General features: G+C 40.5%; 1 protein-coding gene across 1 annotated transcript in view; it reads right to left on the bottom strand.

The window, feature by feature from the left end:
- Nucleotides 1-18,149, bottom strand: part of DNAH6 (dynein axonemal heavy chain 6) — a 284,532-nt gene that overhangs the window by 108,306 nt on the left and 158,077 nt on the right. The window contains exons 43-47 of the mRNA XM_068975806.1: nucleotides 17,953-18,026; nucleotides 15,842-15,996; nucleotides 6,789-7,020; nucleotides 2,925-3,077; nucleotides 1,034-1,174 (exon numbers count right to left, since the gene is read on the bottom strand). Of these exons, the coding sequence (XP_068831907.1) occupies nucleotides 1,034-1,174; nucleotides 2,925-3,077; nucleotides 6,789-7,020; nucleotides 15,842-15,996; nucleotides 17,953-18,026 (755 nt within the window). The remainder of the gene's footprint in view (nucleotides 1-1,033; nucleotides 1,175-2,924; nucleotides 3,078-6,788; nucleotides 7,021-15,841; nucleotides 15,997-17,952; nucleotides 18,027-18,149) is intronic.

Genomic DNA, 18,149 nt, shown 5'->3' with positions numbered 1-18,149 from the left:
GAAGCTAATGTAAGTACCCTTGAGTTCTTAGTGGACAGTGTGTTACCTTTTTAAAATAAAGCAACTTCAGACACATACCTGAAAAAGACAAAAACTCTAATTCGAAAAGATACGTAGCCCCCAGTGTTCACAGCAGCACTATTTACAATAGCCAAGAGATGGAAGTGACCTAATTGTCCAGATACAGATAAATGGATAAAGAAGATGTGATATACACACACACACACATGTACATATATACAATGGAATACTAATCAGCTGCAAAATAGAATGAAATACTGCCATTTAAAAGCAACATGGATAGACCTAGAGATTATCATACTAAGTGAAGTTGGACAGAGAAAGACAAATATCATATGATATCACTTATATGCGGAATCTAAAAAAACGATACAAATGAACTTACAAAACAGAAAGACTCACAGACATAGTAAACAAACTTGTGGTCACTAAAGGGGAAAGGTGGGGGCAGGGATAAATTGAGAATTTGGGATTAACATATACATACAATTATATATAGGTGGCTCAGACGGTGGGCTGCCGTCTATGGGTCGCAGTGTCAGACTGAAGCGACTTAGCAGCAGCAGCAGCAGCAGCAGCAGATGGTAGAGAATCTTCCCTCAAAGCAGGAGACTGGGGTTCAATCGCTGGGTTGGGAAGATCTCCCAGAGAAGGGGATGGCTACCCACTCCAGTGTTCTTGCCTGGAGAATGGTGGCTTATAGTTCATGGGGTTATAGAGTTGGACACCATTGAGTGACTAACACTTTCACTTATATAAAACAGATAAACAACAAGGACCTTCTGTATAGCACAGGAAATTGTATTCAATATTTTATAATAACCTAAATGGAAAATAATCCGATATATATATATATGTGCACATATGTATATGTACACACATATATAACTGAATATATATGTAACTGAATTACTTTGCTATACACCTGAAACACTGTAAATCAATTACACTTTAATTAAAAAAAGTCAAGCAAATCCAACTTCTCAAAGAGATATGTTGTGATGTCACTGACCTGGACAAACCAGTCAATGGTGCAGCAGTTCACAAGGGATGGAAACATCCGGCATCGGGACCGGAAGGCCTCCCCAACGGGGCTCATGCAGAGCACAATGTGCAGCTTCTGACGGACTCTGCTGATGAAATACTGAAACACCTGACAAAAAGAAAGATACTTTCAATTTAGAATAAGGCTGAACCCATGATGAAAATAAGTGTCGGCTAATGTATCTGACTCTACCAATAGCAAATATAAAGTTTGTGGAGTGGACGCGTGAATTGTTTTAACATCCCATTCCAAGTCCCTTCTTCTCATGCAGACTCAAAAGATTAATTATTTTTCAGACTCTGTTGCAACTTGGGTTTGGGATGTGATATGAGTACTCCTCATCAGTGGATTTAAGAGACCCCTTGAATAAAGTGGAGAGGTGTGTTCATACAAAGTTTTGCTTTGAGGTAGAAGACCACTGGGAGAGAGAGACACGGTGCAGGGCAAATATTTTTGCAGGTGCAGAGCCCAGCAGAAATGGCATGGACCTGTTGTCACTATCATTGGATGTGGCTCCTTATTTCAGCTCCTCCCAACATGGTGGGGGACACACGGCTTGGGAGCTGAAGCAGTAGCATTCTGGGTTAGAGGCTTCCTGGCTCAGCAGAATGACTGTGGCAGACACAGCAGTGTCCTTGACTGTTGACTTCTACAGTGTCATTTCATAATCATTTCAAGGAATTCAGCATGGCATCCCTTTGTTTAGCCCTCCCAATGTTAAAGCCACTTCTGCTTATAATAGTTGTCTGTGCCCATAAGTCCTGACCTAGCAGTGGAGGGAATTCTCATGAAAGGACACAGAAGAGATAATATGAGAAAGAGTGGCCAAAAAGGATAAGATGCAGAAAGAAGAGAAAGACCTGGGATAGACAAACAGTGGCTTAGAGAATCTAGCACAGTGTTGGAGAAATGAGAGTGGACCGCAGCTGTGTTTTGTGCATGTGTGTGTGTGTGAGAGAGAAAGAGAATGCATTTCATAATTCTGCTGATAGGCTATTGTTGTTGTTTAGTTGTAAAGTCATGTGCAACTCTTTTTGCAACCCTATGGACTGTAGCCTGCCAAGCTTCTCTGCCCATGGGGTTTTCCAGTCAAGAATACCTCAGTGGGTTGCCATTTCCTTCTCTAGGGGATCTTCCTGATGGACCCAGGGATTGAACCTGAGTCTCCTTCATTGTCAGGAGGATTCTTTACCACTGAGCCACCTGGGAAGCCCTCTTGCTGACAGGACATGGAATCAAAAGCACTGAACTCCTCAGGCAGGGCACTGGGGGTGTGTGAAATAAACTTGTATTTAAGAAGGATAAGAGAAGCTTTCCAGTTTGGATAGGACGATGACCCTCTGTGGAGAAGGCAATGGCAACCCACTCCAGTACTCTTGCCTGGCAAACCTCATGGACGGAGGAGCCTGGTAGGCTGCAGTCCATGGGGTCACTAGGAGTCAGACACAACTGAGCGACTTCAATTTCACTTTTCACTTTTATGCATTGGAGAAGGAAATGGCAACCCACTCCAGTGTTCTTGCCTGGAGAATCCCAGGGACAGGGGAGTCTGGTGGGCTGCTGTCTCTGGGGTCGCACAGAGTCAGACACGACTGAAGCGACTTAGCAGCAGCAGCAGCAGCAGCAGCATGACCCTCTGTAGGTAGTAGGGATTCTGTTTTGTGCTTTCCTTAACCATCTCCGGAAGTCTCATGAACCAATGCTTTAAATGTAGGAAATAAAGTACATAGGATTAAAAACAAATTACACTGAAAAAATTCTACCCATGGACTGCTTAAAAGGGTTTGTGGATGACTGGAAAAAGGCTGAGACAGCTTTTTCTTTCCCAAAATCTTATTACCATTTTGACATGTCCTACCTCATCTCTATTTCCCTCAGAAATTCCTACTTCTTTTGCTCTTGGTCTGGTGGCTGCTAAAACCTGCTCCAGTTCATCCTTTTCAAATAAATTAGGCACTTCACCTGAGTTCAGAATGTTATTTATATCTTCTAGAAACTCTTCCACTACAATCTGTAGAAGAAAGCAGAGTGGTCATTGTAAGTTAGTCAACCATTTTACATTTACTTCCTATACATGATAAAGCAAACATATGATCTAAAATTCACATTGAGTTAATTTTATCTTTAAAAGAAGATGGCCTTGGGGGATCAAACCAGTCAATACTAAAGGAAATCAACCCTGAGTATTCACTGGAGAGACTGATGCTGAAGCTCCAATACTTGGGCTATCTGATGCCAAGAGCTAATTCATTGGAAAAGACCATGATGCTGGGAAAGATTGAGGGCAGGAGGAGAAGAGGGCGACAGAGAATGAAATGGTTGGATGGCATCACTGACTCTATGGACGTGAATCTAAGTAAATCCCAGGAGAGAGTGAAGGACAGGGAAGCTTGGCGTGCTGCTGTTCATGGGTTTGCAAAAGTCAGACACAACTTGGCGACTGAATAACTAAAACAATCTTGGGAAGTGGCCAAGATGTTAAAGCAGGATAACCCTGAGCTGACCTCCTCCCACGGGCACACCGAAATTACAACTATTTACAGAGCAATGATGAATGAGAATGACCTACTTAATGCATAGAAATAAAAACAGAATTAGGCAAAATGAGGCAACAGAAGAGCATGTTGCAAATAAAAGAAAAGTGAAAGTGTTAGAGGCTCAGTCCTGTCTGACTGTTTGTGACCCCATGGGCTGTAGCCCACCAGGCTCCTTTAGCCATGGGATTCTCCAGGCAGAAATACTGGAGTGGATTGCCATTTCCAGGAATGAGATAAAATCCCAGAAGAGTAAATGATGTCCCCTTCCAGATTTTATTGGTCTACTTTGGCAGAGACTGTTCTTTGCCAGTCAGCTCAGTTTGGGTTTCTGGACATGTCAACTGGTAACATCTTTGAGCAGGTGGGACTTGCTATCAGTGTCTATTTTGGGGACATTGTGAGGACAATGCCTGAGCTCTGAGGTCATGGGTGATGCTACTGGCTGAGAACAGTTGGACAGGACTTCCGACTTGGTTTTGAATGAGCAAGGCTATAGGATGAACTTTGTGATTCCCTGGGTTCTCTGATCAGGTTTCCTAGACTATCAGAACTGGGTACTATACTTAGCAGTAGGTGGCACTAGGAATTAGCTTTCCTGTCCTGGCAGAGTGGAATAACTGGCTTCATGTGCAACAAGGATGTCTGTGGTCTTGACTCTAGCCATCCTGCCTGGCTGAGTGGGTCACTGGCTTTGCTGTGTGGATGATCTGCTCTTCCTGCCAGACTCTCCTAAGCACTGCTGGGCTACACAGCTTTCCAGGTGTTCTGGTCAGGTTCTTTGACTGGGAAGGGCCAAGAGGTACACTCAGCAGAGAGCAGAGTGTGACTCAGTTCCCCTGCCTGGGTGAGTGGGGGGCCTGACCAGGCTCCAGGGCTGGCAAGGCATTTCATTTGAGGACTTTGAATCAGGCAGATCTGCATCTGCTGAGCTCCTTGGTCAGACTGACTCTGCATATGAGTAAAGCTGCTGGCTTGGACCATTACTTGGGTGCTGAGGGTAAAAACTTGGTCTGTCATGATCGGAGTGCTGGTTATTATATCCTCAAGCCTTCTATGACACAACTGGCTTCCTAGGGGTCAAGCGCTACAGAGTTTCTCACCATCTCTGTGATTCGAGACTGGAGTGAAACCCCAACGGGGCCCAGAATACCGGGGAGCAGGATGTCCATCTTGGCCTCTTTCTTCCCACTGGAGGAACTGGTAGGCTCGGGGGAGACCTCTTAATGTGATGCTGCGATGGCCTGGGGGTAGGGCAGTGAGGTCAGTGTGTAACTGCTCCTCTTATCCTTCTAACATGTCTGTCTCAGTCTCTGTGGCGTGGGGGTACGCTTCGGCCTCCCCCCCATGTCCTAGGACTTTCTCCATGTCTTATCCATGAATGACTGTCAGTTGTTCTTGTGAGGGGGAGCAAAGCGGGGACTGAGCTACATGGCCATCTTGGTGATGTCACTTGCTGTCACTTTGTTCTTGCATTATTTTCCTGATGTCATGAAATTGTTTATCTGTGTTCTCTTGCGACTCTCAGAGAATCTTTAGAATGATTATTTTGAGTTCTTTGTGGGCCAGCTTGTGGATCTCCATTTCTTGGGGCCAGTTATAGGAGGTTTACCATGGAGTTACCTTCCCCTGATTCTTCACGATCCCTGTAGACATAAGTAGTGTCAGTGTATTCGAAGAGGCAGTCAGATCTTCCAGATTTCATGGGATGACTTTGGTAAGGGAAGACTTTTACCTGTAGCTTGGGGCACACTGGGGTGTTAGACTCCAGGTCTAGGGAGGCAGGGCATCAGATGTGGGGGCATGTGGTATGTGAAGGTTATGTCTCTTCCACTCAGGCTACTGGGGTCCACAGGATCAACTACCATGCGCACTCTGCAAACACTGCAGAAGGTTCGCAGGGGTTGCAAGGGTCACTGCCGTCCTCAGCGGTGCCTCCCTGTGCAGGGCCCAGGGCAGGGGGCTGCTGGTGGCCACATATTCAATTCTTGTTTGTAAAAGATATTTACAAACTCAGATATAAGCTCACTGCATGTAACATATGTTAAAAATATTTTTCCTATTTTGTGATCATACTTAGTCATGTTTACAGTGCTTTGGAAACTAAAATGAAGTTAAAATACTTATATGTCAGATTTATCACTTATTTTTTGGATGATTTCTGTTTAAAAAATTAATTAAAATTTATATATATGTATTAAAAATTTTTGTTGGAGTATAGTTGATTTACAATGTTGTGTTAGTTTCAGGTGTAAGACAAAGTGAATCAGTTATACATATACCTGTATCTACTCTTTTTTAAGATTCTTTTCCCATATAGGCCATTATAGAATATTTAGTAGAGTTCCCTGTACTGTACAGTATGTCCTTATTAGTTATTTATTTTCCCTAATATTAAAATACCCAAGTGTAATCAATGTAGAAAATGAAGTGAAGTGAAGTGAAAGTCGCTCAGTCGTGTCTGACTCTTTGTAACCCCATGGGCTACACAGTCCATGGAATTCTCTAGGCCAGAATACTGGAGTAGGTAGCCCTTCCCTTCTCCAGGGCATCTTCCCAACCCAGGGATCAAACTCAGGTCTCCCACATTGCAGGTGGATTCTTTAGCAGTTGAGCCACTTTATTAGAGAATAAATTCAAAATCAGTTAAATTGGTTGTGGTAGACATGAATGTAATCCTACTTTAAAGTTAATTTAACTAAAATATAGCCATTATTTTTTCCTTTTCTTGAGTAAAGCATATCTCCCTAATTGATTTCACTTAGGGAATTACTTTTTTATATTTACTTCCACAGAAAGATTTTATCACCTTCTGCTGTCTACGTCCTTCCTCTCCAAGTTAAGTCCCTTCTTAATGCTCTGAACCTCTGCTTACATTTTCTTATGTAGAATTTAAAGATGGAAGTAATAGTTGTTAAAAGAAGTAGTATTTTATAAGGTCCAAGAACTCTGTTATAAGATGGGAAGATTCCCTGAACTACATCATTCATACAAGCTATTTGAAGGACAGGTGCGATTATAACACGTGTCCTTTTCCCGTTCTTGTTTTTGTGTGAAAGTCGCTCAGTAGTGTCCAGCTCTTTGTGACCCCATGGACTATACAGTCCATGGAATTCTCTAGGCCAGAATACTGGAGTGGGTAGCCTTTCCCTTCCCTGTTCTTGCTCTTTGGTTATTTAAATACGTACCTGGGTGTCTGTGAAGAGGAAAACCATATTCCTGTCTTCTACACCAGCCAGTTTGTACAGCTTCCTCAGGTCCTCCTGAAAACTGTCATAATTATATCCCCGGCTCAACTCAATCTGCAAACATCTATAACCACATATATGAGCTGCGAGCCTTGTAAGAGACTGCTTTCCTGTGCCTCCCACTCCAACCAGCAGGGCGTTGCCTCTCTCCTGACGAATCATGCGAGCGATCCTGTGGGAGACAAAGCAGAAAAGGTTTAGTTATGGGGTACAAATGTGGCTTCTGCTCTGAATGCCCGCCCACAGTGGAAGGCTAGTGGCTGCTGGAGGGTTATCCCCCAGCCAAAGGCCACAGGAAAGAATAGGGTATGTCTGAGGTTCACGGTTGGGCGAAAAGCACTGGGGGTTTCCTTATAGCCATCTCTCGTCCATTTCACAGGCTGTTGACTTTGGTCATGAAAATTGAGAAAAACAAATATACCATATTAAATACATACATATGGAATATAAAAAATGGTACAGATGAACCCATTTGCAGGGCAGGAATAGAAATGTAGACGGAGAGAATAGACATGTAGACAAAGGCAGAGAAGGGGAGGGTGGGATGAATTAGGAGATTAGGACTGGCATATATATACTACCACGTGTGAAGCAGTTAACCTAGTGGGAAGCTGCTGTATAGCACAGGGACCTCAGCTTGGTGCTCTGTGATGACCTAGAGGGGTGGGTTGGAGTGAGGTTCAAGGGGGGAGAGGATATGTGAATACATATAGCTGATTCCCTTCATTGTACAGCAGAAATGAACAGAACATTGTAAAGCAATTATATTAAAAAAAAAATCTCTTCTCCCTTTAAAGTGTGAATAGTCTTATCAGGAATGCTGGCTGATTTAGGCCACGACTTATGTTAATCATTATATTGGCAAGCAGGTCTTTATTTCTAAGGATGAGCAAGCAGAAAAATCACTGAACATAAGAAAAGAGACTGCAGCTCAAGAAAAGATCAACAGGAACAATCTGAAGTGGATTTACTATATACAATTTCTGATTTATGTTAACAATAAAGATTTTTTTAAAAAATGCCATCATGATACTAGAATGAGCACTCAGAAGTGGGGGGAAAAAATCCAAGTTTAGGAAAAACTGATTGAAGATGGAAAATCTGACTATCAAAGTGAAAACATCAGTGGAAGATGGGTTTTAAAAATAGGATATGGTGAAAAACTGAATGGGCGGAGCAGAAGACAAACTCAAGGCATTTACCCAGAACTCAAATAAAAAAGATAATGATATTAAAAATGACAAGAGAAAATGGAATGTAAGGATGACAAATCTAGGAGAAACAAATGGAATCACAGAGACCACACTATAGGAATTGTAGAAGAAATGAAGGGACAGAGTTGAAATAAAAGAAAAAAACCTCAGAGTTGAACCCATTGATCTGAGGAAGTTACTGAGGGTCAGGAAAGAAAGTCAAAGAAGAGAAGCAAAACACAATGTTTTCTAAGAGAGATATAAATATAAAATAAACTCTGTGTGTGTGTATAGGTGAACGGATGTTTTATACATATATGAAATAGAAATCTATATATCTATATTAAGCATAATTTTGTGAGCATCTAAAAAGTAGATATAATAGACTACTCCCAAGGGGGTTTCCCTGGTGGCTCAGACTGTAAAGAATCTGTCTGCAATGCAAAAGATCCGGGTTTGGTCCCTGGGTTGGGAAGATCCCCTAGAGAAGGGAATGGCTACCCACTCCAGTATTCTTGCTTGGAGAATCCCATGGACATAGGAGCTTGGTGGGCTACAGTCCACAGGATAGTAAAGAGTTCACCATGACTGAGTGAGTAACACTTTCGACTTAGCATGCATACATGAGTCAATATATGAAATAGAAATTTACATTTTAGACATAACTAAAAATGTGTGAGGATCTAAAAAATAGATATACTAGATTACTCTTAAGGGGTCAAATAATTATAGGCTGGCTTCAAGAATCTCTTTTACAAGATGCCATTCCACAGTGGTTAAGAGGGAAAACTATCACATTATTTCTGAGACTAAACCACCTGCAAACCTATCCTAAAAGGTTCCTTGAGATATATAGAGAAGCATGAATAAAATTCAAACACTCAAGAAAGGGGAAAGGATGTCAGTATAAAATTGAGCAGTTTGTATGAGAGTCAAGTTCACTGCTGTTAAGATAAAAATGTAGGGACCTCCCTGGTGGTCCAGTGGTTGAGAATCTGCCTTGCAATGCAGGAGACATAGGTTTGATCCCTGGTGGGGGAACTAAGATCCCACAGGCTGAGGAGCAACTAACTGAAAATAATGAGAGAGCCCATAAGCCATAACCAGATAAATGAAATAAATAAATATTTCAAAAGGTCAGTAAACTCTCCTTAAAAAGAAGTTGCAAATGTAAAAACTTTCTTTGAAAAATTATCACTGAAAATCTCAGATTGGACTATAGTTTGCTAGGCTCCTCTGTCCGTGGGATTCTCTAAGCAAGAATACTGGAGTGGTTTGCCATTCCTTTCTCCAGGGGATCTTCCCAACCTAGGGATTGAACCCAGGTCTCTTTCATTGCAGGCAGATTCTTTACCATCTGAGCCACCAGGGAAGCCCCAACTGGGTCATGAGAAACTAGAAAATCATGAAATGTTGTTGTGTGTTTAGTCTTGTCTGACTCTTTGTGATCCTTTGGACTGTAGCCCACCTGGCTCCTCTGTCCATGGGATTCTCCAGGCAAGAATACTGGAGTGAGTTGCTATTTCCTCCTCCAGGCGATCTTCCTGACCAAGGGATCGGGCCTGAGTCTCCTGCATTGCTGGTAGATTCTTTACCGCTGAGCCATTGGGGAAAGCCCAGGAAATCATTCGAGAAATGTAAAAGGTTTAATTTCTCCCTCTCAATCTCTGTTTTTTAAAGGAAAGTATCTTTCTATCCTCTATGTTCTTTATCTAGTTCTAATTCATAATGCTGATAACTAAAAAAAAAAGGTTCAAATATTTGAGAAGGATAATGGCTTTATGACTTTTTTAATTAAGAAAGTAAAATATGATCATTGTAACTGATAGGAAAAAAACACTGCTAACCCTTTACTGCATATACACTCCATCATGATGGTCTGGATGTTGTCCTGTTCTCTATGGGAGTAGTGTGTAGCTCATAGGTGTTGTTGTTCAGTTGCTAAGTCATGTCCGACGTTTTGCGACCCCATGAACTGCAGCATGCCAGGCTTCCCTGTCCTTCACCATCTCCCGGAGTTTGCTCAAATTCATGTCCTTTGAGTCGATAATGCCATCCAGCCATCTCCTTCTCTGTCACCCCGTTTTCCTCCAGCCCTCAGTTGTTCCCAGCATTAGGGTCTTTTCAAATGAGTTGGCTTTTCACATCAGGTGGCCAAAGTATTGGAGCTTCAGCATCAGTCCTCCCAATGAATATTCAGGGTTGATTTCCTTTAGGATTGACTGGTTTGATCTTGCTGTCCAAGGGACTCTCAAGAGTCTTCTCCAGGATCACAGTTTGAAAGCACCAATTCTTTGGCACTCAGCATTCTTCATGGTCCAGCTCTCACATCTGTACATGACTACTGGAAGAATCATAGCTTTGACTATAAGGACATTGGTCGGCAAAGTGATGTTTCTGCTTTTTAACATGCTGTCTAGGTTGGCAAGCATGGCTAGCTTTTCTTCCAAGGAGCAAGCCTCTTTTAATTTCATGGCTTATAGTAAGCACTTCATAAACAAATTTATGTCTGTTGACTTGTATGTGTGTGTTCACAAAAATGGACTTAAACTCTATACCACATTTTGTTTTGTGAATTTTTTTGATAAGTAACACTTTATGGACATTCTCATGCTAATAATGGCAGAGTTGAGTAGGTGTGACAGGGACTATAGCAGAGCCTAAAATATTTACCATCTGGTTATTTACAAAAAAAAAAAAAAAAGGTGTGGCTCCTTTCCTTAGGAACTGCCAGCTAAAAACTGATGCTTGCCATCTGGTTCTACAATAATGGAGTCACTTGTCACTGCAATTGCTGACCTTCAACACACCCTGAAAGGAGTTCAGGGTGGAGATCAGGTGTTGCCCTAAAGGTCCAGGAGCAAGCGACGAGAATGAAAACAGAACGCAAAATCTGGTGCAATGGGTCAGGGCATCTGCAGCCTCTATTGGACTGAGGTGCAGAGTCCACTGTGAGTCCAGCTTTTATTTCTAATTGCAGACTACAAAACTTTCTTTGATCTATCTTTCCCAAGACACTACATCGACATAGTCCAGATCTCCTTGTTTATACCCCAGGTCGTTCCCTTCTGGGATAGTCTCAGTAACAAACAGCGAGTGTGTAGGGAGTGTTCATACCTAACACTGACCCAGTGTTCCAAGGACCATGCTCCCAATCATACTCCCTTCTGGGTCTGGCCTTGGGGTTTGTAACAAGGAGATTATTCTTAAGAAAAACATGAAAGATAATCATTAACACAGTTTCTTATTATATGCTGTTTTTCCAGGTGCTATTTCTGTGGAATTTCTCAAGGTTGTGAAAGTACATTATTAGAAATTCCCACTACAGTCAGGAACGAGGCACTCTGTGCTCTGCGAAAAACTGGTAGGACAGGCCTTCAGATATCCATTTTTAGGAGATTTTATGAACACAATTTCTTATATCTTCTCATATCTAGAAGAGCACTAAAATCATTAAAGGAGACATCTACTCCTTGTGACTAGCAGCAGCCTTCTGTTAAAATGTGCGCCTGACTGCATGCATCCCCCTTCACTAAAATCACCTACATACTGACTTTCCCCCTACCTCTCTGGAGCAGTTCCTTGGAGTGATCTGAGAGGCTGTCTCTGGGGCTATGGTCTTCATTTTTCCCTAGATAAAACTTAATTGCAACTCTCACAGTGGTTTGTTTTTTTTTTTCCCCAGTTGACAGATCCTTTGCTAATTCCTCCCCCAAAGCAACTAAGACCCACAGGTATGATCTCCACAGCTATGTCTCTATCACAACATACATCTAGCAGAAGACACTTTAGATCATCTGTTTGCTTATATTTCCTCAGTTACCTCTGAGAGTATAAAATTGAGGGTTCAATGGATATGTCCCAATGTTTTGTTGTTTTTTCCCATAATGCATCACAGTGCTACAGTGGATAAATATTGAATACTATTAATATCTTGCATTATTTATGTTATTCTTTCCTTTTTTCACTTACATTATAGTAATTTGTTACTTCCATTTGAGATTGAGAAAACAAATGGCTTGTCTATCTGCTTCCTAGTGTTATTTTTTTTCTGTCAACTTACATATCAAAGGATAAAAACCCCCTCCATTGAGAATCTTCCAAAGTTACATTTTCTCTACTGTAGAGGCAAGAGATACATTTCCTAATTAGTCATTTAATTTTATTATTACTTAAAAATTTTTTTGGCCATGACACACAGCATTAGGAATCTTAGTTCCCAGACCAGGAATTAAACCTATGCTGCCTACAGTGGATGCCTGGAGTCTTAAGCATACTGGACTGCCAGGGAAGTCCTGTTAATGGCTTTATAGAGAGAGCCATTTGACCATCTTTGGAGTGTGATGACAACTTAGGGGGTATGTAACATATAAATAGTCTGATGCAAACTGCTCTTTGAAAGCACAGGCTCTGAAGTCAATTCTAGTTTTTTCTGAGTTGAGAAAGCTTTTATTCAGTTTTTCAGTGCAACAGAAACCTAGAATGCTAATAAATGGAAATGTACTATCTGTTATATTACCGAATATTTGGTATTTGCCCCCAGACTGCTTTCCACCATGGAAGCCCTGTTCCTTGCTAATCAGCAGCAGGTGTTTGAAAGCTCTTATTTCCTCTAATTCCTAACTACCGATCCTCTCTAGAGAAAACATCTACATCATTATTCACATGGCAGTCTTTTTTGCCAGAAAACCAAATCTCCCCCATTCTACAAATGGTTTTTAATTTCCTTCTGTAATAATTTAAGCAAACTTTAAGTAGCCTGGTGATTCCCATTCATGAAAGTAAGAAAAGTTATAAATATAATTAAGCTGACTTTTCCTATTGTCTGGTCTATTCTTCAGGAAGTTTCTCAGACCAGGATTCCGCTGTTAGTTTATTTTCTTTCAGGCTTAGGGACTGCCTGAGCCATGGGAATAAAAGTTGTTAGGAGAAAGTGTATGGGTATTTTGGCAGGGGCAGATGGGAAGCAAGTGGTATCTTGACAACCCAATGGTAAACTATTGTATTTTACAACCCTGGAGCTGTGAAGAACATAAATCTTTGAATTAGAGTTAATTAAATAGCAGAAGTATGGGAAGCACAAAAGACTTGGTTCGCTTGTGGCTATAGAAAAAAAAAATTCTGGAGATTTGTCAGTCTTAATATGGTCCAACACTAAAATATAGTTGACAAGGGAAATAAACAAAGCAATTGTTTTCCATGGTAGTAGCCTATGGGAAATCTTGCCCTCACACACATTTTGCACAGCTTATTCCACAGAATACTACATCAAATCTGGGTATCACATGTTAAGTGAAACACTGAAAAATTATAAAGGGCTCAGTATGTTGAAGACTGGAAATAATCACTAACAGGAAACAGTGAAAAGTCTGGGATAATTGTGCCTGGAGAACGTAAAGCTAAGAGGAGCTTGGTAATGATTTTCAAGTATTTGGAGGAACTGTTATGAAAAAGAGGGATCCATTTTGGGCCGAGGCATCTACTGGTGAAGCCAGAATCTAAGCACTGGTTATGATCCCCGTAGCCTGTCACCGGCCAGCTAGAGGCTGTTGTTCAGTCACTAAATTGTGTCTGACTCTTTGCACCCCATGTACTAAAGCTGGCCAGACTCCTCTGTCCATGGAATTCTCCAGGCAAGAATACTGGAGTGGGCCATTTCTTTCTTGCCAGTTGCTACTTCCTTCTTCAGGGGATCTTCCCAACCCTCCTCGTGCATTGGCAGGCAGATTCTCTTCCACTGAACCAAATGGGAAACCTGAAACACTGCTTATGATCCTCAGCCTGCCACTCACTAGCAAGAGGGCTTGGGACAGTTGACTTAATCTCTCGGTGGCACACAATGTTATCCAAAACTGGCTGCAGTAATGTTTCTGATTCTACTTGCTTTGACTCTACGAACAGGTAGAGTTGCTGATCCTGTCTTGTGAATCCGTATGAATCTTTGGCCTGATAGAGTATGGCAGAAGCAATGCTGAGTAACTCCCAAGGCTGTGTTGTGAAAGGCCATTTACCTTCAGCCTGGTAGTCTTTTGGGGCACAAGACTTTGGAGCCCTGAGTTACCGTGTAAGAAGTCCCAACACTCTCCTGATGCCCATGCAGAGACAGTGGAGTCCACATGGAGGCAGAGATGGGCCAGGTGTTCTAGGTGCTGTCTGATTGCAATTGTGTGAGAGATCCCAGGGGAGAATGGCTGGGACCCATGAGAAATAATGAAAAAATGTTCATCGCAGCACTGTTTATAATAGCCAGGACATGGAAACAACCTAGATGTCCATCAGAAGATGAATGGATAAGAAAGCTGTGGTACATATACACAATGGAGTATTACTCAGCCATTAAAAAGAATACATTTGAATCAGTTCTAATGACATGGATGAAACTGGAGCCGATTATACAGAGTGAAGTAAGCCAGAAAGAAAAACACCAATACAGTATACTAACATGTATATATGGAATTTAGAAAGATGGTAATGATGACCCTGTATGCGAGACAACAAAAGAGACACAGTTGTGTAGAGTGGACTTTTGGACTCTGAGGAAGAGGGAGAGGGTGGGATGATTTGGGAGAATGGCATTGAAACATGTATACTATCATGTAAGAAAAGAATCGCCAGTCTATGTTTGATACAGGATACAGGATGCTTGGGGCTGGTGCACGGGGATGATCCAGAGAGATGATATGGGGTGGGAGGTGGGAGGGGGGTTCATGTTTGGGAACTCATGTACACCCGTGGTGGATTCATGTCAATGTATGGCAAAACCAATACAGTATTGTAAAGTAAAATAAAGTAAAAAAAAAAATGAAGCTACAAAGTATTACAGTGGTTTATTATATAGGATCAGACCACTGGAACATTCTCTGAGCCTCATATTTAGAAAGATCATGATAATGAGCCACAGACAAGTGTTACCGAAGTTAAATGAGATATTCCATATTATGGTTTACATTCACACTCAGTGCCATTGGTATCATTAATACTGCTCCAGAAGATGGAGTATCAGAAGTTACGGGGAACAGATCTTAACTTACCTTTGAAGGGTCATTCCAACACTTAAAAATTTTTTTATTGAAGTACAGTTGATTGACAATTTAGTGTTAATTTCTTTTGTAAAGCAAAGTGACTCAGTTATACACACACATATATATTCTTTTTCACATTCTTTTCCATTATGGTTTGTCACAGGATGTTGAATATAAGTCCCTGTGCTATACAGTATAACCTTGTCATTTTAACATTTTTAACACATATTTACAATTTCAGAATTGTTCAACAGGACAAGAGCCACTTCAAAAAGTTGTGTGTGCCCCAAGGACTGCAGATATTCAGACTCGATACCTATACATCAGGGATGACCCTCACAGGATACCTGCAGTGGGTATGAGTCAGACTCATAAGCAGATGAAATCTACGGTCCTTGCATTTGACTTGTTTTGCTACAAACAAAGTAAAATCTCCTCTTTCTTTAGGCATGCATGTTAAATCAGCCTGGCTACTCTATATATTTCTGTAAACCACATTTAGATTTTAAAAATTGTTTTGTAATGAGATAGGACATTTTCAAAACAAAAACAATCTATTAATATTTTGCAAAAATAATGACTTCTGAGATTGCATACAAAGTTCATGCCATACATATTTTAAAGATATCAAAAATAACTTTGAAGTTATAGCAAGATTTGGTAATAGACCTTTGTCCATCTAGCAGTCAATTTTAAGAGTTTATATAACTTAAAATCCTTACCTTTTAATATAAAAGAAATAGATCAATGCATTATTGGGTACTTGATGGCACTTTACCTTGAAACATGCTCTATAGCATCCTGGAAGAACACCAACTTTACTTCTTTGGGGTTTATAAGGTTATAATCATCAAGGTAGTCCTGTAGAACATTTGCGATTTTTTCCATATCAGGCATGTCATCATAAATCCGGTCAGATCTATCTGCTCCAAACTAGAAGATGATTTATTGGATAAGAACCAAGTTGGATCAATTCTGATGTATAAACATATATAACATACATAACCTTAGGAGGGGCCATTATTTTTATTTCTATTTCTATTTAATCATTTGCTTATATATGCTAGCAGGGCTGTAAAATGAAGGAAATGGGATTAAAGCAACTCAGATATTCATGGTTAACTGAAAAATTCATTTAATTCAACTTCTTCAAGTGAGACACTGGAATTTCAAATGATCTTTGCAATAAAATTCACACACAAGTTCAGAAATAATTAAAAAAATTTTCTCACTTCTCTCTCATTTAACTTAACTCTGGTTTCATACTTTTGCTCCTAGGCTGTTGACATCAGAAAAGTGAAATGGTTGAAAATTAGGTTTGGCAGACTGTTTTATTAAAAAATCATGCCAGAATGATATGTAGTTTTTGCATACTAGTCATTTGTTTAAATAAATCATTGAGAATGATATTTAGTACAAACTATAGGGCACCGAGTTCCTGTTTGGACCTATTGATAATTTATTGTCTTTGTCATAGCAACTGCCCTGGGGACATTTTCTTTTGAAATCTTTGACTAAAATACACATAGGCAATGGAAGAAGAGTCAGACTGCTCTTTTTGCTTTGCTTCAATTTCCCATTTGATAATACCACCATTAGAAACACATAGGAAATATAATCACCACCTGAAAATAAACTTTAAATTTTTAAAAAGAAACATTAAATATATACAGTTCATAGAATAAATTGTTTATTATTACCATATTTTTGTTGTCTAGGGTTATCAGAGTGGTGAGATATTGCATAAATACAATATAAAGATAAATCCATTCATTTGTTTAAACACCACCAGTTGAGAGCCACTGCTGCAGCTCTGTGTAGGAAATAGGATTTAAGTTGAACTAAACAGACATGACCCTTGCTTTCTCAGAGACACTAGTAGTGTTGTGTGTGCCCAAGCAAGAGTCAGCTTGGTAAAACAAGATGGCTGCCTGTCAACATAGGTATGGTAGTTAGTTAGATAGAAGTCTTTTAACCTATAATAAGGTTATTCACTTATAAGAAGTATATTCTAGGTAGGTCTAGAAGGTAAAATTATGTAGATGTTACTAGTGGGGACAGACTTGAGGCACTTCAGTTCAGTTCAGTCGCTCAGTTGTGTCTGACTCTTTGCGACCCCATGAATTGCAGCACGCAAGCCCTCCCTGTCCATCACCAACTCCGGGAGTTTACCCAGACTCATGTCCATTGAGTTGGTGATGCCATCCAACCATCTCATCCTCTGTCATCCCCTACTCCTCCTACCCTCAATCTTTCCCAACATCAGGGTGTTTTCAAATGAGTTAGCTCTTCGCATCAGGTGGCCAAAGTATTGGAGTTTTAGCTTCAACATCAATCCTTCCAATGAACACCAGGACTGAAGCACTTAGTAAAAGGAAAGTTTTGCTACTAATTAGAGCTACCCTGAAATGAAGGAGGCTAACTAATTGGTAAGAGAATTCCAGTTCTGAGTTAACAGACTAAACTTCTTTGCTTCCTTTCAAATGGAATACCTGATAATTCAGTCTCTGATTCACTATTATCAAAATGAATGTAAGTAGATCAGAAGTCAGCAATCTTTTTCTCTCAAGAGCCATATAGTAAATATTTTAGGCTTTGCAGGTCATATAGTAACTGTTGCTAGTACTTCAGTCTGTCTGGTCATTAGAAAGCAACCAGATAAATAAGACAGAGTCAAATGGGTCTTGTGCTCCTATAGAACTTCATTTACAAAAATGAGTGGTGAGTGGATTTGGACTATGGACTATAGTTTGCTGACCACCCCCCACCCCTCAGTCTAGGTCTGGAATCTTCACATGTGCAAAGCTCCTGTAGAATATGAACTTGAACTAGAAAACAGTAAATGTTTTATAAACTTCAAATGTAGTCAAGTCACTACAACACACTTACCTTAATGAAATCTCCAAATATGATGGGCCTAGTCAAAAAATATTCCAGGCCTATAGCAATTCCAAAATGTTTGTCTATTAAGAAAATAAAATCAATTTTTAATATAATGATTAGCTTGAATGCAGGGTATTAATGGTAAGATATACACAATAACTACCCCTGCTACTTTACTTAGAAGCCTAATTAATACACATGAA

The sequence above is a fragment of the Capricornis sumatraensis genome, chromosome 1 (assembly GCF_032405125.1).
Source record: "Capricornis sumatraensis isolate serow.1 chromosome 1, serow.2, whole genome shotgun sequence".
Lineage (NCBI taxonomy): Eukaryota > Metazoa > Chordata > Mammalia > Artiodactyla > Bovidae > Capricornis > Capricornis sumatraensis.
Note: the sequence above shows the minus strand (reverse complement) of the source record. Positions and strands in the feature narration are given on the sequence as shown.